Source organism: Mycetomoellerius zeteki, unplaced genomic scaffold (assembly GCF_001594055.1).
Source record: "Mycetomoellerius zeteki isolate Tzet28-1 unplaced genomic scaffold, Tzet1.0 scaffold155, whole genome shotgun sequence".
Lineage (NCBI taxonomy): Eukaryota > Metazoa > Arthropoda > Insecta > Hymenoptera > Formicidae > Mycetomoellerius > Mycetomoellerius zeteki.
The window spans coordinates 1,714,638-1,742,277 of record NW_017256500.1 but is presented as its reverse complement, the minus strand read 5'-3'; the positions used below and the strand labels follow the sequence as shown (position 1 = coordinate 1,742,277).

Sequence of the window (27,640 nt, the reverse complement as noted above, 5' to 3'; positions counted from 1 at the left end):
TCATCGTACAATAGTAATGTATCTACGATATTTTATATGTATTTTTATATCTACTCTTCTGTCATTTTAAAATATCAAAAAAAAAAACAACAGTCAGAGATGTATATGTTTCTGTAATTAAATGACACAATTGTTACGACGATAGCTAATTCAGGAGTCGCCCGCGCCGAAAAAGACTACAGAAGCAAAAGGGGCAGCAGTATGAAAATAAAATACTTTTATTTATAATAAAAGTAAAACCTTTTTACATATTTATACATATATATACTATATATATTGCTGTACCGTCATTGACGCTGACGCTGATGCGAGTCAGAACTCGTCGCGTCGTTGTACAGTCCGTATCTTCACTCGCAGTCTTGTGTATCACGCATAAAAAACCAACGAATGCACTTAGGAACTTCATCCCGTCCTCGACGAATCGAAGCCGTAGTGTGATACGAGCCGTAAGAAGTTAACGTTATTTCGGTCCATCGGCTTCAATGCCTCTGCGCCTTGTATTTTTAATTGCACTCACTTTTAGCAATGATCAACTTTAACTACGTATCACGTCGTCGTCTTTTCTCGTGAAGAAAGATTCCTGTTCTCTTCCGTCTTCAATTCTGTCACTTCACTACCCTACAGTTTTGTCGCACAATTTTTTTAATACTTCATGATGAGAACTTCTTGATGATTTCGCGAAGGCTCGTGTAGGTACCCACAATCAGGCCTAAGGTCCCGAGCAGTATCAGACACGTATTCTTCGCCACCATAATCTTCTTTTCGGTGGGTCCCAACACTTTCCAAAAGGTGCACAGTTGTATGATTGCCGGGAAAGTCAGTCCCAGGCCCGATAGACAAAACGCGCCAAACAGCGATATGAAGAGATCCAACTCCGGGATTGAGATCGCCAGAGCGACTAAAATAGATCGACAAAATGATTAAACGGGGTCATACAGATTAATTTTTTTTCTACATCAAGGATATACTATAAATATATATACTATAAATATATATTGTATATATACATATAAGAGATGCTGAGAAAGTTTACACCTTTTCTAGAATTCTTTATGTAACATGTATTTCGTTCAGCAGGATAGACATGCTATTTTTATTTGAATTCGGAATTATCTGTCTATGTTTAACGATAAGATTGTATCGAAATGTACTCACAGGTAATCAAAATTATAACAGTCCTAGTTACATATTCCCAGAACAGCTTAGAACGGTACTTCTCGAAGAAGTGACTGATATACTCGTTCCATAATATATCAATGGCGACGTAACACTGGATGGGATGCGTGAAGAAGATGGCGATAGCCAGAAGAATTTGCACTGCATCTCCTAGCTTTTCTTGATAGGCGGATAGGTTAAGCGTGATACTGCCAGCGATTTCGCTACCGAAACGCATGTACCCGAAGAATCCCATGCCGGCATACATCACGACTATGATGCCCATTGAGATGTTCAGGACACCGCAATGTTTCATAAAGGATTTAGGGGTTTTCATCTCGTTTTCCAATGGCATGATCTGTCAATAAACGGAAAATAATTCTGTATAGTCGAACTTGTGTACGGTCTTTTCGGAAATATCTTCAGGAACGATGTAGATATAAAGAATTCAAAATAATTAGTGCCTATTTAAAGCTATTATACACGTGGAAATTGCAATGAAAAAGAAACTTGTGCCTTAGGTTCAGTTTAGGCGCTCACGCACTGTAAGCTTCACTTTATTTTTATCACTTATTACATACAGAAAAAAGATAGCTAGACTCAAGTTAGCGCGTGAGCGTCTCAATCAAACGCAGCCTTAGAAGTATATAAATAAATGACTAATATATTCTCCGTAATAGTTTTTTTCATTATTATCTTCTTTCATTTAATTTATGCAAATGTAACTTCTACTTCTTTTCACGTTTATTTGTTATCGTATCTGTATAATAAACTATACATTTAAGACTCTTGTATATGTAAAATGTTCTGTTTCGCTCGATTACTTACTACACCAATAGCTTCAAGAGCAAACAGAACAGTGCCAAAGAAAAGCGGAAAATTTGTAACCTCTCCGAATGCCACACGCTCCTCGAACGACAACGGTTCTCGGAAGATATAGTAGAGTATAATAGCGATACCAACAAGCATAATAACATTCGCTAGCGTCGAGAATGGTGCCAAAAATTTAAGATTCCTGATGTAATTAACTAAGATCAAGGGTATCAGGATAATCGCCATGTATTTCTCCAACTCCATTGTGAAATATGGGCTCAATCCCTAAAAGAAGAAAATATATGTGATTATTTAGTAATGCACACAGATGTAAAATTGACTTTACTTAATATTACCGGAGGTAGTTCGATTTTTTATCGAACAAATTTTATTTTAAACCACATAGAAGAATTTCAATTTTTAATTATTAAGAATTTTATTAAGACACTTAAATTAATACCAATGAAAGAGTTATGTTATTATTTGTCAATTAATCTTTAAATGCAGTATTAAAAATATTGGATGTTTAACAAGAGCGTTACGCCTATAAATTATATTCTTAAATATATAATAAACTTAACATCAAGATACATGAATAAATGAACGTTTATGGACGTTTTTAGACGTTTACAGATGTAATCCTATAGACTTTATTTCTAAATAAAAATTGTTCATGAAAAATTATTAATGAAGATGGATATGCAGCTTTTATATACCGAATGCAGATGTCAACAAGTCTGAATTTTTGTAATTTCTCAAAATAATTTAACAAAAAACCGATTAAATATACGATGCCGTACGCATTTTACAACGCGTTAAATAGCATTACGCCACAAACCTATAAAAACAACAGAATCTTCGAAATATTTCAAGGAAGCCTTGAAAAGATAACGAAGCTATTTCCGTTAATACGACTAATCATATTGACAGCCATGTGTCGAGAGGAATATAATCAGCACTTCTGCCTTCTGTCACACTCCGTTGACATTGAATGCGTATAATTAAGTGCTGGATTTCTCGAGGCGTATACATACCGTTCTTTTTCTCATCAATGCGATCTTGATCTCTCATCATCTTTCCTATGTACGTCCTCAATAGAAAACTTTTCGCCTCAGTTTACGACACTTACGTGTTTCAATCACATAGCATCTGAAAACATAACGACGCACGATAACTGATTATTTTCGCTCACCTTCTCATTCATTCGGAATTTCGTTGAAAATTGATTTTCTATTTGCACAAAATAGCAAAATTAAAAAAATACAAACGTAAATTGAAACGATAGAAAAAAATCAATAATATATATCACTTGTTATTATTTATCAAAGTACATCTTTTTGCTCATTTTATTATCCTTACTTATTTTAATGAGTAATATAAATAAAAGCTCAATAGATGATTAATTACAACATATACCATGCTATAATTCGACGAAACATCGTCAGCTTAGCTCTTCTCAATCATTTGATGTATAGAAAGTACAATTATTAAAAATATAATTATATCGTGTAACATTTGCAAAATTACTCTGATAGAATTAATTCTCAACGAATGCCAATTTTTTTACAATTCCAAATAAATGTGAACATGAGTAAAAAGGTTTCACAATGCGTGCGTCATTGTATCTCAGATTGCTAATTTATGCAACCGACATAACATATATACGTACTGAATGAGGAAAAAAAATATTAAAACCGCAAAATAAATGTCACCATGCTTGTTGCGTATGATTAATGATGTACGTTAACTAAATTATTCTATCGCCATTATGTGGTCACTTTGAATCAAATACACGTTCGTGCATTCTATTTATCACGATTCCAAGAATTTTAAATTACCGCTTGGCATACCATATGGCGTTGTTACATCTAGACTTATAATTCTGAGAGCTCGCGTTCAAAGTCATATTGACGCCACGCAGTCTCGCAAATATTTTGCTAATACGTTACGTTACATGATGATAGTGCTCTCGCATATGTGATGTGCTGTCGTTAATTACGCTTTGATTTCAAGGACAGGGCGGAAATGGGTGCGTTACTATCGTTTAAGCTTTCGTTTATCACTAGATCGAATCTAGCCTTCGTCTTACGTAAGCTAGATTTAACAACATGCCGCTGACATGCAATCGATATTGAATTCACCCTTGAAAGTTAATGTATCTTTAGGCGAATGATATTCGTTATGTAAACGAATTACAAATCAATTGTCGTTAACTATTAATTATCGTTCAATCGAAGATGTATACCTACTGTTGTATCCTTCCGCTGCTTAGAGAAATTAAAATTATCGACAAAAATGAGTATTCGATAAAAGAAATTCAAAATAAAACGATAATTTTCTCTTATGCCTTAAATCTGAATCATTTTAAAGATTTCCGTTTAGGGAATATTGTTATTTGTCGATTGCAAAGATACGCGATATATAGAGCAGCTTTTCGTTATAATGCCCTCAATTGATTGTCACTAAAATACATATATAATACTTCGTGATAATCGACCGTATCATACGTTATCAATTAACTACATGCAATACGTGATTTGATTTAATCATAAAATGAATCTATGCTACTGCGCACATTTATGTATATGTAAAGGTATCGCTATAAAAATTTATATATATATATATCTATGCTTGTAATTTTAAATCAAATTAAATAGGAGAATTCCTATATTCGGTTAAATATATTGTATTGTGTATATATATATGTATATATTATATATAAATGTATTATACTATATACTCTTATCAAAGATACTATAAGTAGTGAATTTAAAGTCTTTAGAATGTGAGATGTTATAAAATTCTTTAGTGGTACTAAAATCTTAGAAACAAAATTAATTGCATCATTTACGTTCAGTATTTAAGTCAAAACATCTTTTAGCAGTTATAGTCTCTAGTAATTGCTTCGTTTACCGTATTCGTTATTGGATTGTTATATAACGTGCATTAAATTGCTTCGCGAATCTATATGTTGGAACAAATAATCTGCCGCCAAGAATTACGAGTACCTTATAGAAATAATTTATTCAATCGCTTTTAAGATAGTATACCTAAGCAGTATATATTAAAAGTTAGACTGGCTTTTAGGACTCTTTCCTTAAATTCTTGAAATTTCTTTATAAGTCACTCTTTCGGATTTTTTCGAATATTTAAATTGCATTGATAGCATTATTTCTTTACATATTAAGTATTATATAAAACTAGCATCGTTTTATTATTTTTCTAGCTTCTATCACTATCCTTCTTTTCGTAAAAGAATTTTATATATTCTTTTAATGTTTTTTTGCTATTTTTATGTACTATAGATCATATTTATTATCTATTATTATTCAACATTTATGTTATTGGTATAAACATTTATTAAGGACATTTATATCCGAATTATCTGCTCAAATTATCAAAGATTTAATAAAATTTTATATACACAAACTTTAAATATTATATTTGTATTATAATTAATATTACGTGTCATACTTAATATATCTCATAATTTTTAAAAAAATATATAATATATATAAAATACATACAAAAAAATATATTGTGTATGTTATATTATTTTATACATTATATTTTTATAGATTGCAAAAATTATATTACACGTAATATTACGTAGTTTATAATTTTCTCCACAATTTTTCCTATATCTTCGAAACTTTTCATATTTGTAATTGAAATTTATTGATCGAGTCTGACATATGTCTGTTCCGATACTTAGAACCGCAGTTTAAGGACTTTGATATTTATATGACTCTTTAAACGATTAATGTACAACTTTGTACACAGTTCCGTTCACTTCGCATCCGACCATGAAGTCGCGGCATGCTCGTTCACCACGAATACAGGCGGCATTCAACATAGTTCAACGCGGAACGCATCCATTGCACACGTACACTCGACTTAGATGCCGTAATAACATATGTGTCGTAACGATAGTTAACTATCTATTACATCGCGCGCGCACTACGCAACGCCTTCCAATCCGCGGCTAAGGTGTCGTCCACATAAGGCTTAGCGCCGTCGTATTTCACAAAATTGCGTCACCATAAACGCGCCGCGGTGCAACTGCATTTTCACAGTGCGGACATGTGAAAATTCCTTTTCGTATATGGAACGTATTCCACAAAATATCTGTTAACCATCAGCGTCAATTCTCCGGCCATTGCCTCTTACTTCGCGTGCGATCAAAGTGTCCGACTCGTTCGATAAGAATACATCGAGGATTTAATAACTTTTGAAAATTGCGTTCTAAATGGCTGGATCGCAGGAATTTGGTCTTTCCGTCCAATCTGTCATGTAACGGCATTTAAGTACGTTAAGAGCGAGTGTTAACGATCGAGTATGGTTTACTTGCAAAAAAAATTTATATAAAAAATTCTCTCGCGTTATTATACACCGTGTAATCGTAATGTGAACGATACTTAAGTTGACGCTTATTCTATCCTAGTGAGCGACTCTTACTTCTGCTTGATCTTACACTCATGATAAGATTCCATTCGTTTTGCGTTGCTGCATTGATTCTTGTGCGACCGGTGAGATAGTGAAATTCCATAATAAATCATTCGATGCGGATGTACTAGACTTCGCACGACGTACATACATGGAATACAAGAATAGGATGAGAATGCGATTGGTAAATATTTTCATTTGACATATACGATTGACGTAAATATGTAATTTCTACAATCCGCTTTTATCATTTCATACTAAAATACATTAGTATGATATAAAAAATAATTTTTCCTCCGATGAGGAAAAACTCCGAGGATATCGTACAAAGTGTCATCCTCTCTGCAATTACATTACATTTTACATATGACGCTTACATTCACCTGTCTATTGCGATATGTCAAACGTAGTAACGCAAGTTGCTTATTATTAGGATGATAATTGAGAAGTCGTTAAAACTATTATTTTAAATAGCTATTATTTTGTAACAATTAAATGGATACAATTAAATGAATTGAACATTCTACAAAAAAAATTCGTTATTTTTTAGCACATATTGCCAGAAGAATGTACGTTTATAAACCTGTAAAAATAAATATACGCAAAAGCCAAAAATTTTGCTGATTGCGTAGTTCAGTAAAACACGGAAAAAATATGATGTTTATTAATAGTAACAGCTAATAACAGTTTAATTAAAAATAATTTTGTTAATTATTAATTCAACAGTATTAATAAAATAAATATACGTTATGTTCTTGCTTTGATACGAAGGTACTATTCATTTCATTGATATACTATTATTAAATTAACGAGATTATATTCTCAGATTACTGTTAGCTTCAATACTGTGTTAATATATTATATCATTTTGTTTCATATAACGTACTTATATTCAGAAGCTCTTTAATAAGTAGTTGTTTTTATAAAAAGAATTTATTTGTGTGATAGTTTTTTCGAAGGTATTACGATAATTTGTGTTCACGCAAAAAAATATTTTGCTGCTCCAGCTAGAATTATAGTTGATTTTTGTATTTGATAGAAAATGATGTATCAAAAAAGTGATCTTACAGTTATAGCAAAAATTATCTAATTACGAAAAATAGCTAAAATAGATAAATTTCTAGCAAATACTGCCATATTGGATATGTATTGCATCTAATCATATAGATGACAGAGATAAAATTTTGACAGAGATAGAATTTAGATTTGTGCTATAAATTCTATGCGTATGATATATAATTTTCTATCAGATACAAAAAACAGCTATAATTCTAGTTGGAGCAGCAAAATATTTTTTTGCGTGTAGGACGCTCACAAACTGATTGCTAAAATCAAAACTTTTTGCAACATTATCGTTATGCTTGAGTATCCTATACATAATTATTTTGATGATCCAACAAAATTATTTTCAGACCTGTACCTGACCAAATTTTTAGACATTTCAATAAAACTATCTTTTCCTTAGTAATGAAACATTGTATAATGTGAATACATAAATAAGACTTTATCCCCATCGATAGTTAATAGTGCTTTTACTTTATATTGTTATGTAACTATTTATGTCGTTCAAAAATTTATATTAAATATTAAAATTATTATATTAAATATTATATTTAATTTTATTATATTTATATTATATTTATATTTATTTTAATTATTATATTAAATATTATATTAAATATTAAATATTATGAGGATAAAGTCTTATTTATGTACAATCACATTATACAATGTTTCATTACTAAGGAAAAGATAGTTTTATTGAAATGTCTAAAAATTTAGTTATATATAGTTACGCTTTACGAACTATGTATATATATATATATATAGTTCTTAAAGCGCCTCGATTATTGTGCGAGTTCAAATGGTCGTTAATTCGAAAGCAAACATCAATATCGTAATCAAATTGTTGATTCCTTTTCGTAATGTTCGTTTTTATAAATTCACATTTATATCTTTCTTACATTACGTGCTAATAAAAAATGTGTTGACTGGTTTTTTCTTTATAACATAATGTTTAAAATTTATTTTATCTTATCTATTTATTATAAAATAATAACTATTTTTATTTTTAACAACTTCTTGATCGGCACCTATATATGTAGACATAAGAATGATCGAATTTGACTCACAATGAGACTGATAAAGTTTGTAAGACAAACTTTGGTGAAACTCGAGCAAGTTCGTGTTTTCGATTTCGATCTCGACGTCACCGAGAATGTCGATGACCAGCCGTCTGTGTTAGGTACAATCACCTTGACTCAACCGTACACGCATTAATTATCAGTGACTGTCTACTTGCATATTCTCTTACGGTGTATTTCCCTGACCTAGATTATTCACTTTTCAGCCTACGCACTGTAATGCAGGCAGATACGCGATATCAGATTGATTGGATACCACCGAAAGAGTTCAAACAAAATTATCGATAAATGTAGTACAAACGAGTACGAAATAAAATTAATAACGTGCATGTATATGAGATTGAATTATTATAAAATTACGTACCTCAAAATTATATATCGTAATATTGGATCTAATATTGTTTCAATAAAACCGATAGTCGATTTTCTCTTCATTTTATATCGCCCGTTCAAAGATGGCATAATTTATTAAAATCAAGTTTTTTTATCAATATATTATCAGTATATTACAATCTTATAATGCAAGAAATACGTAAAAAAACAAAATTTTATATTGAACGCGACTGCCCGATTTAAATCCTTCATACATATCGAAAAAGTATCGCGTATTAGGTATCAGGGTTGGTAAAAAAACGTGTTTTAAACAATTTAAAACATGCTAAATTGATGTTTTTAATATGTTTTAAATATGTTTTTTTTACAATACTGTTTAAAACATATTTGAAGCATTAAAGACATATTTAAGAAGAAACACAGTATCTTTTATTCTTTAAAAAAAACATTAGTCTTTACTTTTCTGTTAGGTATGTAATGCTAATAACTTAAAGATAAAAGTTTCGAAAACGCGTTTTCAACTGTAGTGAATCATTCTATCTTCATAGTTTTTCAACCGAAAAAACGAAAACCGAATGCGCTGATAATACTGAAAGCGCGCTCCCGAAACGCAGTCAATGTTTATGAGAAACACAAGGTATGAAAACAAAATATAAATCAAAAATAGCAAAGGTACTCACCGATTGCAGATTTGTAGCAATAAAAACTAGATAGACGCAGCAGGTGCCCATCTGATAGATTAGCAGAAAGATATTTACTACGTATCTATAAATATAGAAGAAAAAAGTTTTTTTCATTATATAGATGTATTTAAAAGCGATTATTATTGTTAATTACAGCCATTATTTCGGTTATACAATACGGAAACATGATAATATAAAATAACTCTTAAATACCTCTTATTACATTTAACTATCGGACGTAATTATTCTTACCAACAATGTTGCGCAAAATATAAAAGGAAGATATTTATATAATTATATTGCACATTTTATTTCTTGAAGTTACGCTGGAAAAAGTGTAATGTACTCACATAGAGACTTTAGAAAACCGTCTAAGGAACATCGGTCCCTCGAGCAGAGCGGATTCCGCAGTCCCCGGATACGTCATGGCCGGCACCCTTTTCCTTTTGCACAGTTCGTATTCCGAGCGAACGAGAATTCGCATGCAATATATGCAGAGAAGCCCTATAATGATCGTGGCTATTATGCCGACAACGTATCCAGCATGATAGAAAGCCTTCGGCATCGCGAGGATCCCGGTACCCAAACTGCCCTTCACTAGATGAAGCATGGTTTCCGCATTGCTGAAAAACCACGTTATGAAGAAACCGCACATTTATCATGATCATTAACAATTGTATTAAACAATAATGAGTAGAAAATAGACCAATAAGTGAATAATACAAATAAGAGAAATTAGCTTTAAAATTGCAAAATATCCAAATTGAATAGATTTTCGAAAGAAATAACGTTTGTACGCAATTTTCTGATCTTACACATCGCTCGATTTACCGACATTAAATAAATCAATGAAAAAAATTAACATCGAACATTATAACATTAAAATATATTATATTAAAATATATTAAAATTATTAATAATTAATATAAGTTATTAATAGCTCTGCAGTAATAATAATTAATATATAGAATATGATAAGTATGCATTTCATGTTTCATCAAGAAGACGTTTTATCGTTCATTCGACATGATTTAATCGGATTAGAAAATTATGCTAATAAGGCAACTAACGCGTATGAGACAAACGTCATTTTGCATGCGAGGGAAATAATACGAGTTATATAATATTCTTGGTCACCTTGAATGAGACGAGTTGTATTGTTTTTCACTTTAATTAACACTTCAATAAATCAGATATTTCAATAAATTTCGATTGGACGATTTAGCAATACATATATCAGACAATCAATCGCCAGACAACTATTTTATTATGATCTTTATCAATTAAAGGTTTATGTATAAAAAGAAACTAATTACTAGTAGTTAAACTTATCAAGATGATAAAATAACAAAAATAGAAGAGATGTTATGCCGATATCTTTACCATCAAAGATGTCCCTTTTTGATTGTATTATGATACACTTCACATATTTTCACAAATATCTAAAGATATATTATTTTCAAGTTATCGTCTATCGTTTTTAGATAGAAACAGTTACTAATTTTTCATTAAAGAGGAATGCGTCTAATCTTTTAGCGAATAGATTTAATAATACCATTATATTTTTAGTAACAAAAACAACAGAATTGATATATCAATCTCTCACCCCCCTCTTTTCATCTCTATGGTATATATTATATGTATATATTGTACATAAATACATTTTTTACTATACTGAATTTATCTTTACTCGCTTTTACATATCGCATCCTCGTTAGAAAAATAAAAAATACGAGTCAAAAATATAAAATTTTTCAGAAGAAAAGAAAAAAATCATGTATTTCAAAATTTAATTACATATTATGACGATATTAAATATTCATAATTTAATTTAGAGCTAATCACAAATTGTTTATTTCAAGTTCTGTAGAACTAATGTATATAGATATGTAATTAATTTTGTTGAAATATCTTTAAGTTGCGTATCCCTCTAAAAACTACCCTTATTTTAATTTGTATCATTTTTCTTTTATGTCATTTCTTCTTAGAAAGTATTTGAATTCAACTTGTATCACTTTCCCTGATTGAAGAATGATGTATTTAAAACACAATCCGAACATAATACGAAAAATTTTGACTTATGTCACTTTTCTTTTGGAGGATTGCGATATATTAATATTAATATTAATATTAATACTAATACTAATACTAATACTAATGTTAATGTTAATATTAATACTATCATATTAAAACAGTTGCCTTTTATTGAATTTAAGTATTAAAAGGTATGAAAAATAAAAAAAACAAAATTAATAGATATAAATATATTTACCTGTTATACATGCGATAACCAATCTATTTTCCATTTCCCATGTTATATCACATTACGAATGAAATAAATTAACGTTGATTAACGTAAAACATATTGTAATTATTAAACTCACTTAGTCGGATGCTCTACCACTCTATGTTCATATGGGTCATAATCATTTTCCTGCTCGTATACGTTCTTTTTCTTTTCTTCGAGTTCCAGAACATAAATACCGTCACTCTTCTCGGTCGATTTGTAGCTGTAAGAGAGAATACAACTTTTATACAAATCATGCGCCCTAAACAATTTAGGCACATGAGCTGAGGCTTATGATACAATAATGAAATTTGTTTGTGATACAATAATAATGAAAGTAGCCAATATATTTAACTCGCGTAATGACACCTTTCTATATTAATTTTAAATTGGCATTAGCATCTTTCCTTAGCATTGAAGTTAGAAATTTTTAAAAATAATTTATGTAGGTACATTATAAACAGCTATTTACATTATAAACTATCTTCTGTATATTTTTATAAAATTTATTATATTAGACATTATCACATTAGACACTCACCCATGATGATTTTTAGACGAAGAAGACTTTTTAAAATCCTGCAAAGCATCCTGTAAAAATAAATCATAAATGTTTTCATTAAATAAAATTCATACTTGTGTTTATAACTATAAAAGTCTTATTGATATAAAATAAAATAACAGTTTTTTGTCCTGTTTATAAACAACGCACAAACTTTTGTCTGCTACAAATGTAATTAGAATAATAAATATAAATATATCTAAATACGATTTTTTAGACGTATCTTAAATCTTTCTTCGGATACACATTATATACACAATATACAATTTTCAAATATCATTGTCGCTGATATTTACTGCATGTCGTATATCACATCTATTACTCATAACACATTTATATTCCAACGATATGCATGATGTTATATCCGTCGATTGATTCCGATTTTACTATCTATCACTGTATATACGCAAGTATAATCATTATGACGATACTAGACAGTTACGATAAGATGTTATCGCTTGATGAGTACACTTGCATATATATGTGAACGTTATACAGACAAAGGTCGCACATTTATGCATTTTCTACGGTATTATTTTATTTATGCAATATACATTTACAATTTAAGTTATATCGAATTTGCTAGTTTTTCAGCAATAAATGTATTTATTAAATCAACATCGAAATATACAAGTTCATTGATATGAATAAAAAATACGAAATTTTGAAAATTTCTCCAACAGTTAATAAACTGCATAAATATCGTATGGCACATTGATTAATAGCTTGGTCATCGCTTAAACGCACGAATGCTTGCTTTTGAATTATCCTTAATATTCCTGTAATATTCCGCGTCTGCAGCTATTGCGACATGAATGGTTATAGATAGCAATTTAATAAGGAAGAATTTCGCCCGGCTTTTTCCGTCAAGTCCAATTGATTGAATCAACCGATCGTCTAATATTAGTATACTGCTATTACTCTATCTCTATTGCGATAAATGATTCTTTTCCTTGATGATTCGTGTAAAGCAAATGCCTATTTCGTCACAGGCGCGAATCGAGGCCCAAATAACTAGGCTCTTTCAAGTTAAGGTTTTGTGATTTGCATGACCAAAAATTTATGAATTCAGAAACTCAATAAGTATCAAACGTTCGCTTAGACAATTTTGAACATAACCGTACAAATTGCGGTTTAAAAAAACAAAACTCGTGACCTTAAAACGTATTATAAATTGTCGAGTGATGAAATTTTTCCTTAGTGGTTTTCGTGCAAAGCGTGCTTATTTCGTCGTATGAAAACTTAGACATCTGCGGTTTTCAAACACAGTTTTTGTGGTTTACGTAAAAAAAAACTTATATAAATTCAGGAATTCAGTAAATGTCAAAAGTTGGCTCGGATAATTTTCGACGTATAAGTCGTACAAAAAAAATGCGACTTAAAACACCAATCTCCTTGTAATCTTAAAGCATAAATCGTGGATTGACGAATATTTTTTCTCGATGGTTTTTGCACAAAACGAATGTCTATTTCGTCGTATGAGCGAATTACGTTTCTATGGTTTTTAGGCACGGTTTTATGATCTGTACGAAGAAAAACTTATAAAAATTTAGGTATTCAATAAATGTCGGTCAAATATTCACTCGATCAATTTTCGACGTAACCGTACAAATTGCAACTTAAAAAGACTAACCTTCACGCGATTCTAAAGAGTAACTTACATCTGCATAATTTCTAGCGGTTCATACATCTTTTTTATATGTAGTTAAATTGTCAATGTGACGAATACGAGAAAATTTTCTTATCCCGCGCTGTGCAAATGTATAAATTGCATAATGCGCGGATAGAACCATTTAATATGACCTTCAAAACAATACTACGCCCACAAAAGTAATGCTATGCGTCAGTAACGGTACATATGATTTATGTCGAGCAGTGGAAGATTCTGTCAGGTCGTATTAATGTTATTAAAAATCAAATACACAGATATAAAAGTATTCAATTCGCAAATACGTGGCTTTGAAAAATTTGCCGTTATACTCACAAATGTCAACAACATTGCATCTGATAATATACCCTTTTGCGATAGAATTTCTTTTTCTTCGATATTCCACAAAACATAATAGAAATAAAAAATCTCGCATTTTTTTTATTTATACTGTGTTGAGACGAATATAACATACATTTTTTCACATAGGTTTCATATTTGGAATATAAACAATATTTCGAAATTAGATACAAGTGCACAATAACAGAATTATTGGAACTTGATACAATTAACGCGCATCGAAAAATTAAAAGGGATTAGTGTCGTGTCAATGATGTTTAAATCATCGAAGAGAAAATATGATTATCTTGTTAACGCGTTATTTATGTTACCAATGATATTGCTGAGAGAAGTATTAACTCTCTCGTATACCCGCCGATGTGTCGAAGTCCTCCTGTTATTATTTCTCTAAGAAATGTTAAATGTTTACTTTACACGTGCCAATTAATGGCGGTGATAAATCATTACAAATAAGATTACAGATATACCTATGTATAACTCTTTTTTAACCATTCTACGCGTTACCTCGCATTCCGTTCGCACAGTTGTCACGTTGTGCACGCTTTTCATGTCTGATTAAAGATCATGTTTAATGATGGATCATACATTGTGTAAGTATCGGTACGAAAATTGACAAAGCCGTAAACATAGTTAGACAAGTAGGTGGATGCTCCACATATCTTCTACCTATCTTTCCGACACGAAATGTAAATGTCCTTATCAACTCTTGTTAAATCCACTTATTTGCAATACTATACTCGTATCTCTTGTATTATACTTGGGAATCTCTGATATAATTCCAATAAGATTATTTTCAATAGATTACATTATTTTTAATTAGCTATAGAAATATGTTATTTACACAGAAATTTAAATATTGAAACTGATTTTGTACTTTACATTTTAGCTTGCATTCCGATACACATATATATGTATATTCATTGTCAATACTAAAAATCTGTAATATATGTAACATGAACTATAAATTTTCAGTATTGACAGTGAATATTAGAATGCACTTTTAATAATGACATTAGTGTCTAAAAATAATGTTTAATAAAAATGTAATAAAATATGCGTTTATAAATTACAATCTAATTCGTATAGAAAAATATATTATATAAAAAAAACATTAATATATAAAGATTAAATATGATAAATAATTTTGAATAGTGCAATATATATTCTTTATTAAATTATATCTGAAATAAATTGATTTATAATAAAGAATATAATATTGTATTATTCAAAACATTTAAACTTTGACCGTGTTGGCATTCTCTATCATATTTGATGTATTCATATATGCGGTCGTATAATATTAATATAGAGAATTATAGACAATTTATGAGACAAGTTTAATATAAAGAAAAGTACTTGCTGTGTGGAGATTAACTTAAAATTTTAAGTTTTAATATTGATTGTTACAATTAATATTGATTTTTATAAATAATTTTTAAATCTTATATCTTACTTTAACATTATAAAAAAGTAACGAATCGTTTAAGTAACGATAACGGTAACGCATTATTTTTATGAAGTAGCGTTCCTAATTCTGATAAAATGTAAATAAATTTCTATTGGGCGTAAAATTAATTTAAGTTTCCAACCAACACAATAAAGCGTACATAACAATTTTCAATCGTACGTAAAGATTATATGTACATTATGCCTTTCTTTAACAAAACATTCATACCAATATAGTTTTAATAAAATCAAAGAACCGATGTATAGTGCGAATATTTAAAAGATTATACACAGAGACATGTAACTTTATTAACTCTTCGCGTCGGTAATTATCAATCCGATGTGATGCAGCAAGTCAATAATAATTGTTATAATGTAATTGTTAACTTGGATGTCCGGAAATAACTGTGGGATGTTACCTGCCTATCATGGAAAAAAATACGATTATACTATTAAGTTCTCAAACCAGGTGACAAGATTAGGCGTGGAAGAAAACCGGTGGAATATTACGGGTTTGGAAAAATTCCATGAGATTAGCGCACGCTCTAATAGGCGTGCTAATTGTCCATACCACAAAAAAGTGATTGTGAAACATCGAATAAAGTTGCCTTTGGCACGAACAGGAATGTCAAAGGTATTAAGAAAATTAGCTTTTTTTATTACGTTATAAATAGTTATCTCAATTATAATGTATTAAAACATACGTCTGTAAGTACTAAATAGTAATCAAACTTGATATGTTTGCTGTTAGATTCGATGAACCGAGTTCACAAATACGATAAAAAGTCGATAAACTAACGATGGCCGAAAAAAGGCGATCAAAATGACGTATAAGTATGACGTATTGTTGATTAGTGATAATCGTTATTAATCAATGAGACTGATATTGAATTTTGATATAATTAACAGATAGTCGATAATGTAAAATGCATTCAAAAGATTTTCCTTTTAACATTTTCGTTCGCACTCTTTTATTCACAATTTTACAAAATTTCGTATCACATTTTAATATTTGAAAATTGATGTTACAATTTTTCTACATATGTCTAATTTGTAAATAAATTCCTTACAATTTCTTTTAATTTTATTACACATACAAGTACACTCGAAATAACACTCAAAATACACTCGAATTCTTTATAACGTAATTCTCCATAAATGTATTAAACATATATATATGATAAATATAATAATAAATACAATGTTATACATATAATACAATATATAAAATTTAATAATAAAATTTTCATCTAATGAAATATGTTATCTAATAAAATTCCTCTATTGTTGCAATGTGTCTGTTACACGAAAAAAAATATTTTATATAAACTCGAGTGCTTTTAATCTTTTAATCCATTAGCGAGCGATTAATCAACAAAGCTTGTTCTTATATTTATCAAAGTACTCTTGATATAATCTTAAATCATCATACGCACAAGGGTACAAAGGTTTTACAAGAAGGTATGATTTTTTACTTTTGTGCATATATCTTAACTATCACAGAATATTTTAAATACGTCATAATTTATCTCATTATCTCCGTCGTTTCATTAAGTTTTTAAGATAGTTTAAATTTTTATAATTATATTACATAATATGTAAAAAGATCAGTTTTCTGTGTTTTACCTACTTTCGTGGTAATTGTATTTTTTTCTATTTTATCAAAGTTTCTAATAATTGCAATTAGAAGTGAAAGATCAATAGGAAAATTTATTAAGCAAATAGCAAGTTTTGTTCTTCAGAAATGCGCAAGAAGTAATTAATTTTATTTATAGTATACATAACACTAACAATAAAAAATATTCTGCTCTTGGATGTTGTTAAAATTGTGTTGTTTTACGTAACGTTAAGCTCTAACGTGGAGTTTCCTCGAATTTGTTTTCAGCCGAAAACGAAAATGAAAATTGTTTCGTTATCAAGACGATCTTTTTCGAAATTTAAAACGATGCAACTGCGTTTAATAAAATTGATTCAATCTTTGTAATTCTGAATTTCATCTTTATGTAATTCTAAATTCCGTCGTGAATATTGACTACGATTATGCGCGACTTTAGTCGATTCTGCTTCAAAAACGCTCCGTTTCCTCAAAATGATCGCAATTACGATATTGCTATGCCTTGGAATGTTAAGGTCATTCCTGTATCATTTCGTAGTTGCAAGTGTGAGAGCAATTATGATCGAAGGCCTCTAAGGATTTGCAATTCAAAATATGCGCGATTTATATAATATTTTCCGTATGACAGCGGAGAAGATAATAACAGAAGCAAGTAGAAAACTATGGCAGACAGTAGGAAACTATGGTAAAAGTTCACAATAGTTACACAATCGTTTTCCAATAAACGCACGGAATGCGTTAAAAGACAAAAAAGAAAGGGATAGAAAATATAAATATCAAAGAGCGAACCGCTTCAGGAAGAGCTCTACGGCAGAAAACGCGTTTTGACCGCCGGTGACTTCTGCGATTTTTCACGTTTCATGGCGCAACACGATTTCGCTCTTGACGTTACGTTCGGTCACGGTATGCATTTCCGCCGGAAAAGAACAGAGGAATCAAAGCCGTGTGCTGATCCGACGTGTGGCCGATCAGCACGTGGCTTTAGATGCGCAATGCGCATAACAATCGCGTAGAGAGAGGTTCTCGTTACATGCGTTGATCGGCTGCGTATATCCATTATACAAATCGTATACACCGATCGAGATTAAAAACCAGTATCTCAGGCAGAATTTCAAGTTATCTTGGAGGCGATTCAATCGGCTGCGATTGAACCACGTGCGGATTCTCTTATTTCATCGGCGTATCTGGCGTGACGCTTTTATGAACTTCTTTTTCTTTGGCCATATTCCAATATACACTGCCAATACTGAAAATCTAATGCCTCAGTGATCGAATGGTAAGGATGTTCGAATTTTAGCTAAAGCAATATTTTTTACAATAAAAATTATTCGCAGATTTAAGAATCTTATTAATATCAGATTATTATTAATCTTCTAATTATTAATATTCTCTCTAAATCTGAATCAGTGGATAGTCACTAATTACCCAGTAGCATACTTGGCACTGATAATTAGTGAAGTTTAACTAAAAAAAGAAAGAATATTTGAGCATTATTTGACTAAAATACTGATATTTGTACGTTAATTTCAATCTTCCAATACCATATTCATTAAATTTAACCATTAAAACAAGGTTAGTTAGATCACATAATAAAGATTAGCTAGGTTAGGAATCTTACATTTAATTCACTGATTACCAGTGGCATACTTGACACTGATATCAGTAATTATCCACTGATTCAGATTTAGAGAGTTCCTATAAAGATACGTATTAGTCTTAAAAATTATTAAATTGTTTGATAATTTAATAAGTGATATTATTAAGCTGATTCTGCTCATGATTGCGTTCCAAGACCAAAAAAAGATTTCGTCACGTTTCATTCTATCAGAGGTATGTAAATTCACACAGAAATATTCAAGCACTAATATCCGTATTCATAGTCAGACCTTGTATTTAAGCCTTATATTTAAGGCTTCTTTAAATTTATCTTTAGATGCTCAATAGCCAATAAAATAATTCGTAGAGCATCTAAAGATAAATTTAAGGAACCCTTAAATATAATGGCCATTCTACAATAAGCCATAAGTCATAAATCAAAAGTTAGAAGCTAAAAATATTGACGACTGTGATTGGTCCATTTCTAGCTTCTAACTTTTGATTTGTGACTAATGGCTTATTGTAGAATGGCCATAAGACCCGACTATGAATATGGGCCATAAGACCTGACTATGAATAAGATCCGCTTTGGCCAAATATAGGATTCCTCTTATTCAATTAGATCTATAATTTATGTTACGTATACTATAGATATCGAGTACCGACACTATATGTCTATTTTTTTCGTGGATTTCTAACTCTTGAGGTACCACGCCTTGAGCAATGGTGGATTTAGGCAGAGACCCACGAGGCTCGGGCCTAGGGGCGCCATCTTTCTAGGGGCACAAGAGCGTCATCCTTCTAGAGATCGAAATTAAAAGGCCAGTTCTTTTTCCAACAAATTCTGAACTGATGTATGCTGATGCAGTAAATTAGAGTGAGACAGGTATAGTTTGTTTCACTCTAACATATATTGCACTAGTTCAGAACTAGTACAGAATTCTTCGGAAAAGAATAAACAAAAAGTTAATTTTATATTTGTAACAGAATTGGCAGTTGTGACGCATTTTTGCCAAGATGGCACCTTGAAGTAGTGCTTTGACGCACAAAAATAAAATCTTGACGTGAAACATTTTGGTGAAAAAATGATATATTTCGATACCTTTTTTTTTATTGTTCATTTGTCTGAAAGGGGTGCCAAGAAGTACAGGGCCTAGGATGCAAAAATGTGTAAATCCGCCACTGGCTTTGAGGTACGTAATTATCCAAAAATAGTTCGTAAATTAAATTAGTAAAATATCATGAGTCTGATGACTCAGATTAGTTGAGTTTTATTGATTTCAATTCTAATAATATAAACTGTCAGTAATTTCTTTTTCTGAAAAAATTTTTTATCTTTAACTGTCAAATTGCTCGTTTTTACTCGAATACTAAGAAAAATTCATTAAAATATTTTAAAATTCTCTCTAAACCATAAAAATAGTAATTTTCGATTTGAACAAGGGGATGGTCCGATTTAGAACCATTGGTTCCAAATCGGATCGGAAAAAAACGTTTTTACATTTTCCATTATAATTCAACACAGATGAGAGATACGTCAAAATGGTCTGAAGCAAAAATGAAGGGAATTAAATGATCTTTCCAATGGCACCTTCGGTTTTACGATCGGACTTTATTTACGCCTTATAGAGAGCAAAAACTGCAAATAGGTCCGATTTAGACCACTCTCCCCTAGGGTAACTCCGGTATATGCGCCGCACCTATCAAAAACTTAATTTATTAAGTATTATTTACTATGCTTATATTAAACAAACTATATCAGTAAAAACTTTATACTGTCTACTACTATGAAAAAAATATTAGAAATCCGAAATATTTATTTTTCGTATTAAAAAATAAACTTTTTGAAACCTTGTATTTTTGCCGCATATCTCATAGGGGTGGGATATATGGCTACTCATAGGGGGAAAGGGGGTATGTACGGCTCATGAAAAATTTACAAATAATGCAAACATGCTTAATAATACAAACATGCTTTACTACACGTATGTATCACGAAATAACCACTAAGTCTTTTACACGTCCTACATTAATCATTTTATGTAGATTATAACTTATGATGACGTTACTTATTACAGTGACAAATCGACTCACAATAAATTCATTAATATTAACAGTAAGAAGCTGAAATCATAACACAATACTAATATAACATAAAGGCATGTAACAGAGTAGTTACGGGAAAATTATCCCCACTTCTTCTATTTTTTCTGACTTCTGCGGCGTAAATCCCAGCACGGCGTATTTGCCGGAGTATACATTTAGATCCAACAAGAAACTAAGTCGACAATGTGTACAGCAAGAAACAGTCATTTGTGCTGTAAGGACAAGAACCAATCGTATTAAAGAATCTTACAACAGTTGCAAAGCTGCTTTTTCTGCTGAATACAGCCATTACTCGATCTGAGGGTCGATTGTGTAATATCTTGAAGGGAAATAAAAATTATAAAAAGTAAGCGAATTTAAAATAGAATATTTATAATTCCATTAGTCAATAGCTAGTATAAATTTATTCATTTTTGTAATTTTCACTTTGTTTCGAGATACACATCAACTCCGTTTGTAAGTACTTTCGGTTTGTTTGCGAACAGTTCTCGAACATCTAATACAAAAACTAAACATGTCTACAGTCAGTGTTCATTTTGGATTCGTTGCTTTCCTTTTGATTTTATCGCTTTTTAATTTATTTTCTAGAACAAACTTGAAATGAACTGTTCGCAAATAGCAAGCGAACAAATTAAAATAACTGGTCGCGAACTATTTATTAATAGTTTACCAACTATTCACGAACTATTCATCAACTTCGGTAAAGTTATTACACCTTTACGATACGACTCAAGAGAACGCAACGCGCGCGAAAACGTTTCTTTGAAAAGAGGAAGATTCACGCTTGTTTGCAGCAAACACGCGCGAGCGATCCTTATCAATGCAGGGTACAAAAGTAATCCGTGCGCGATTGTTATCGGGGAGATGCAGCTTCCAAAAATCGAAATGCCAAGCTGATGGATGGATGATGACAGGCTGAGTAATCATTAATGTCAGATAATATTATTGTTGAGGGAGATACCTATTAATTCACGGTATATTGTAAACAATTAAAATATGTAGATAAAATAGAGAAGTATCAAGAGAGTGGTTCATAAAAGGAATCTAAAAGCAGAATTTACAAACATTGCTCAAGCTTCAAGATGGTTTTAAGCCAGTGCTGAAGATGTCATAAATCAATCAGAGAGCCGTATTAACATCTTAAGACATTACTTGAAACTGAGGTCTTAAAATAAAACGAACTATGAATATCGACCTATAGTAAGTTCAAATCCCAGCAGTGCCAAAAATGCCTTGATGTTATATATATATAGATATATATATATATATGTGTGTGTGTGTGTGTGTGTGTGTGTCACAGTCAAAGCGTTAATTCAATAAAGCTCGATCTAAAATACAGAATGCGGGTCGCAGGACTATAAACTATCCTAATTTTAATTATAATAGGACGCAAAACGCAGGACGCAGGAAGTTGGATGAACTTCAACTGTAGCATCCTGCATCCTGCGATCTACGACTTATTATAATATAGGTATTATAAAATACGTACGTTTCACTTGCGACCTGCGTTCTGTGTGCTATGTAAATCGGGCTTAAACGTTTTCTGTAATCAGTTATAATTAACATATACATTTAGTATGTATAAATGTATACATTGACTAATAAGCAGGATTGGGAAGTAACTAGTTACTTGTAACTAAGTTACACACAGTTACAGTTATTTTTTTTCAGTAAATATTATATTTTTGAAGCATTTGATTGATCAATCGAAAGAAAGAATTTTACAAACTGACTAATCAAAAAATACTTCGAAGCATTCGTAGCATCAAGTGAACCGTAGTTAATTATTATTAAGATTTTAACCAATCATGTTAAATTGACAAATAAGTTTAAAATGTAAAGTAACTGTAAAAGTAACTGTTAAATTAGTTATTAGTTATTGGAAGAAATATAACTAAGTTAAGTTACAGTTATAGATGGAAAAAAGGAACTAAGTTAAGTCACAGTTACTGATAAAAAGTAATTGTAACTGTAACTTAGTTACAAGTAACTAGTTACTTCCCAATCCTGCTTATTAGTCAATGTCATTTGTAGCGCTAAGGATGCGTTCCCTAGTATATACATTTACTAAAATTAATGCGTTTCCACTTAACATCCGCAACGCTCGCGTGTATTATTTCATTGTTTAATATCTGTAACAACAAGGATAAAATGATACGAGCGTTGTAGGTGTAAGTGGAACACACCCTGTGTTTTGGAACGCAGCCCAGAGAGAGTATTTTATTATTTTGTCCGTTATTTGAATTATTTCGCGTCTATTCCCGCGAAATTAAAGGAATTTTTAAATAAAATTGTATTGTAAACGTAAATTATTATTTTCTTTAATAGCCCTAATAATATCGATGTCACTCATATTGTTCTGTCATGATAAGAAAAGTAACTAAAAAGTAACTGAAAAGTTACTTTCTTAGTAACTGTAATTGTAACGAGTTAATTTTTAATCTCGGTAACTTGAAACTGTAACTAGTTACTTTTTAAAGAAAAAAACTGTAACTGTAACTAGTTATTTTTACAAAGTAACTTTCCCAACCCTGCTAATAAGTATATACTAGGGCTCTAATTTTATCCGTTTATATTCGCTTTCAAAAAAACGTTTATTTGAAGGTAAACGTTTACACGTTTAATTAGTATATCCGTTTATAAAAGAAACATTTTTCCGAATATACGTGTTTTATTATACATTTAAACGAAAATATATTTACATGTATGTTTAACAAATCCATCTATGAAAAATATCTTTTCGAATATTTTAACGTTTTTTAATAATCGAATTTTTTAATAAAATTAAAAATCGAATTTTTTGCATTTTCTCAATTCGTCACACTTCTTAATAAAGGGATAAACGTTTATATAAAAAAAGTGAAAATATTCGGAAAAACGATTCTAATAAACGAATATACTAATTATACGTGTAAACGTTTTTTCGTTTAAACGTATAATAGCGAGCCTTAGTATATACATTTACTAAAATTAACACTTTGACTGTGATAATTCAGATATTTCGTCTTTATCTGGTGATGGAGAAGCGATTGAAAAAAAGTAGCAGGAAAAATTATTACGTTCGATGAGGAAGATGGGCGCAGCATTTCCTGCTCGGATCGATAAAAGATTATGACATAAGGCTATATTGTACGTACAATTTAAATTCGTGTACCCGAGAAAAAATGTTATATAAATGGACATATTTTTTATATAATTATATATAATTTTATATAATTATATATAAAACATTTTTTTCTTGACTAACATTAAAAATATTACATTCGCATTTTTCTTATTTCAATATATATTTATTTAGATATTATTTTAGACGTTATATTGATATTATTTCTATTTCAATATGTTAATTTCTAACAGATGCAACAATAATCTTTTTTTATATATAAAGATAAAATTTATTATTTTATTTTTTGTGCAAAACTGCCAACTAAATTTCTAAATCAAGTTTTTCTTTCGAAGTTAATTTAATTTAGTCCAATATTAAGCGTTTCCGTAATTAAGCCTTCCCTAAAATATGCACTAAGAAGAAATCAACTTCGCAAGGTCGTTGAAAAATTTACACAGGCCGATGTTACGAGGGAAAGGCGCAAAACCTTTGGAACACTTGGTGCAACAATTCGGTGCAATACTTTCGAATAATCGTACGCGCTTGATCGAACAGGTATTGTACCTGGTCGCCTTCGACAGCGCGAGGAGAAAAAGCGAGGGAGAAAAAAAGGCGGGCCTGGAAAGAGCTGGAACAGAAGGACACCTCGCGAAAGCGTGATATCAAGTCAGTGAAGCCGGCACGGTTTGTTTATTTATTCGGTATTTCCTCGTTGTGCAACAATTCTAATCGCTAATTATTGTCGACGATAATTATCGTGAACGAGCGGGAAAAAAACAGCAGTAACTACATCAACGTCATCGTTTCGCACGTCAACGCGATGAACGAACGATCGTCCTTCGTGCGAAAGTTTCATTCGTATAATATGAATAGAAACTTTCCATTCTCGTGATCGGTTCATGATCGAATCATCGTGCGATCGCGAAATCGTCACAAGTATATCGAGTGTGCAATAGTCGAGAGCTTATTATTATCCCTGTCCTGCATAATCGTCGCTATAAAAAGAAATGCCACGAAGCATGCTCTGCAACGAGAGATATTAGGTCTATTCGCACTGCTTGTACTTTTTGCACTCAGCATCTTCGCTTTCTCTCTCTCTTCAACGTCCGAATATACATTTATCTTCTTTTAATGCAAAAATTTTCGAGCAACGCGAATCTTTTGCAACAATAATTATGTCTTTTCTTTATATAAGGATAAAATTTATTTTATTTTTTGTGCTTCAATGTGCAAAACTGCCAACTAAATTTTTCTAAAGAAAGTTTTTTTTCTAAGTTAATTTAATTTAGTCCAACATTAAGAGTAATTGAACCTTCCTTAAAATATGCGCAAAAGAGGAATCAACTTCGTAATTGCTGCTCTAGCCGTTGAATTTGTGTATAAACGCTCGCGCGTTGTTTCTAAATGTATTCGTAAAAATATTCCATTAAAATAACTCATTTTCAAGTAATATTCTATTTAGTATTATTAGCATTATCATCTTTTGTATTATGCATGCCCATAGATAAACCTACATGAAGTAGAAAAATATACATACACTGTCATTATCACAAACTATAAAATGACGGAAGCATTCCGATTTTTTTTTACAAAAAAGAAAGAATTGAACGTGACAAATTACAAGAAAAACTTGATCTGTTTTTTGTACACAAATCTATCCTTTTTCATGTAAATTTAATGTCATACGAGCGTGTAGAATTTTAAGTTGTTTTTTACGTACAAATGTAAACGTTTTCTTATATAACTCATTAAAATTATCTTAAAAGAAACGACATTCGAACTAACTTGAACTACGCAATTTTATAACAAATTATTCTTGACATAAACGCTAAAAAAAAATTGCGTAATTTTTAAAGACATAAAGCAGCAAAGTCTTATTTTGAAAAACTTGCATTTGTTTATCAATACTGAACGTTTTTCCGGATATTTTTCTAAATCATACCTTTCGGGAGGAAAAATAACTATATTATTTAATAAAATTTTACAATTCTAAATTATTTAATAAAATATATTATTTAAAATTAACATTTCTAGCGTTATTTCAATTATGTCAAGGTTTCATTCTGCTGCTTTTACTTTTGAAAAAAGAGAGAGAAACGTGTTTATTATTTTCGGATGATATTTTTCTAACAAATCATGCTTTTAAAAATTAACTGTTATCTAAAATTTAGATTTCTAGTTCCGTTTATCCGTTTCACTCCGCTGTTTTTACCATCGAGAACAAAGAGAGAAACGTGTTTACAGTTATATATTAAGATGTTCTATTTTGCACAAAATGATTTCGAAGATAACGACTAACATGACAACAAAAAGCTGGTAAAGAAATAGAAAAATTTATCGCGCAAATCATTAAGGGAATAGATATCCTCTCCCGAGAGAAACCGAAGAGAATATTCTGTGTCTGATAAGTTATATATGTATCAAAAATCGTTACAGGAATATCAACACATGACAATTTGAATTTCTTTTTGATCGGTGTGTAAACACACACACGCGGACATCTATCTACGCATTTATAAAATCGATTCCTAATGTATTCCAATGTATTCACATTCGTGTCATCCACTCACCGTGCTCGATGTAAATCCCAAATTGTCGTGCGACATCCTGAGGGATGTATTTGCTTAGTTGTACAATGTCAAATCACCGATAGATCCTTGCATGCGATAAGCGCGCAACGGCAATAGTAACCAAGTATCGAGTGATGAGGAGCGAAAGAGAGGGGTTGGTTAGACGGAGGGTATAGACGAGCGCAGACGAGCGATAGAAGACAGAAGGCGCGACGGGGTCGAGACGATTTAATCTCTGAAGGTCCGTTGCATTGTGCGTCGCGACAGGTACGGCCGCTGCAAGTCGACTGGTTTCACTTAGCGCGAAGTATTATTTATATAGCGTCGCTCGTGCGGCGTGTGTGCGACTCGGGCTCGCGGTACCGTTTCGTATCCGTATCATTTCGGCGCACCGATGTGTTGAGGGGCGAGGGAAATTCCTGGCGCGTGGTGCGTACTGTGTTCGTCGCTCATTCAACTGGTCCGATTGACGGCAACGGCGCCGGCTCGTGTGAACACGTGTCGCACCTTGAGGTAGCGTAACCCCGCGTGTCGCACGTCGATCAACACCTAAGGACTTTGAAGCACGGTGCTGTCCTGCCGTCGAATGTACATTCGAAGGCGAGCGTTCAAGTCACCGAGTCGAGCGGCGGTGCTACCGAATGGCGCGGGCGGTACCCACTTGCGTTCGCGTTTCTGTGTGCGTGAGAGGGTAAATACTTATCTTGTACCGAGCAAGAGTGCGTTTTTTTTTTCAATGTACACATAAGTAGGATAAAAGGACAAGTACG

General features: G+C 31.2%; 1 protein-coding gene across 1 annotated transcript; it reads right to left on the bottom strand.

The window, feature by feature from the left end:
- Positions 1 to 282: 282 nt before the first annotated feature.
- LOC108720803 (proton-coupled amino acid transporter-like protein CG1139) lies at positions 283 to 27,313 on the bottom strand. Its single transcript, XM_018445008.1, has 8 exons — positions 26,871 to 27,313; positions 12,403 to 12,452; positions 11,959 to 12,084; positions 9,925 to 10,197; positions 9,572 to 9,656; positions 1,984 to 2,253; positions 1,156 to 1,513; positions 283 to 898 (listed from the first exon to the last, which is right to left on the bottom strand). The coding sequence occupies exons 1-8, from the start codon at positions 26,904 to 26,906 to the stop codon at positions 651 to 653; spliced, it is 1,446 nt and encodes a 481-aa protein (XP_018300510.1). The 5' UTR covers positions 26,907 to 27,313; the 3' UTR covers positions 283 to 650.
- Between the last annotated feature and the right edge of the window lie 327 nt (positions 27,314 to 27,640).

What these genes read in the sequence shown, in the direction of transcription:
- LOC108720803 (XM_018445008.1), bottom strand. Translation starts at nt 26,906, where the DNA reads ATGTCGCACGACAATTTGGGATTTACATCGAGCACG. An exon ending in CGGTTTTCTAAAGTCTCTAT is followed by an intron (nt 9,657 to 9,924) that starts GTGAGTACATTA and finishes CTATATTTATAG; the next exon opens with ATACGTAGTAAATATCTTTC. An exon ending in TGTTATAATTTTGATTACCT is followed by an intron (nt 899 to 1,155) that starts GTGAGTACATTT and finishes GATCTATTTTAG; the next exon opens with TCGCTCTGGCGATCTCAATC.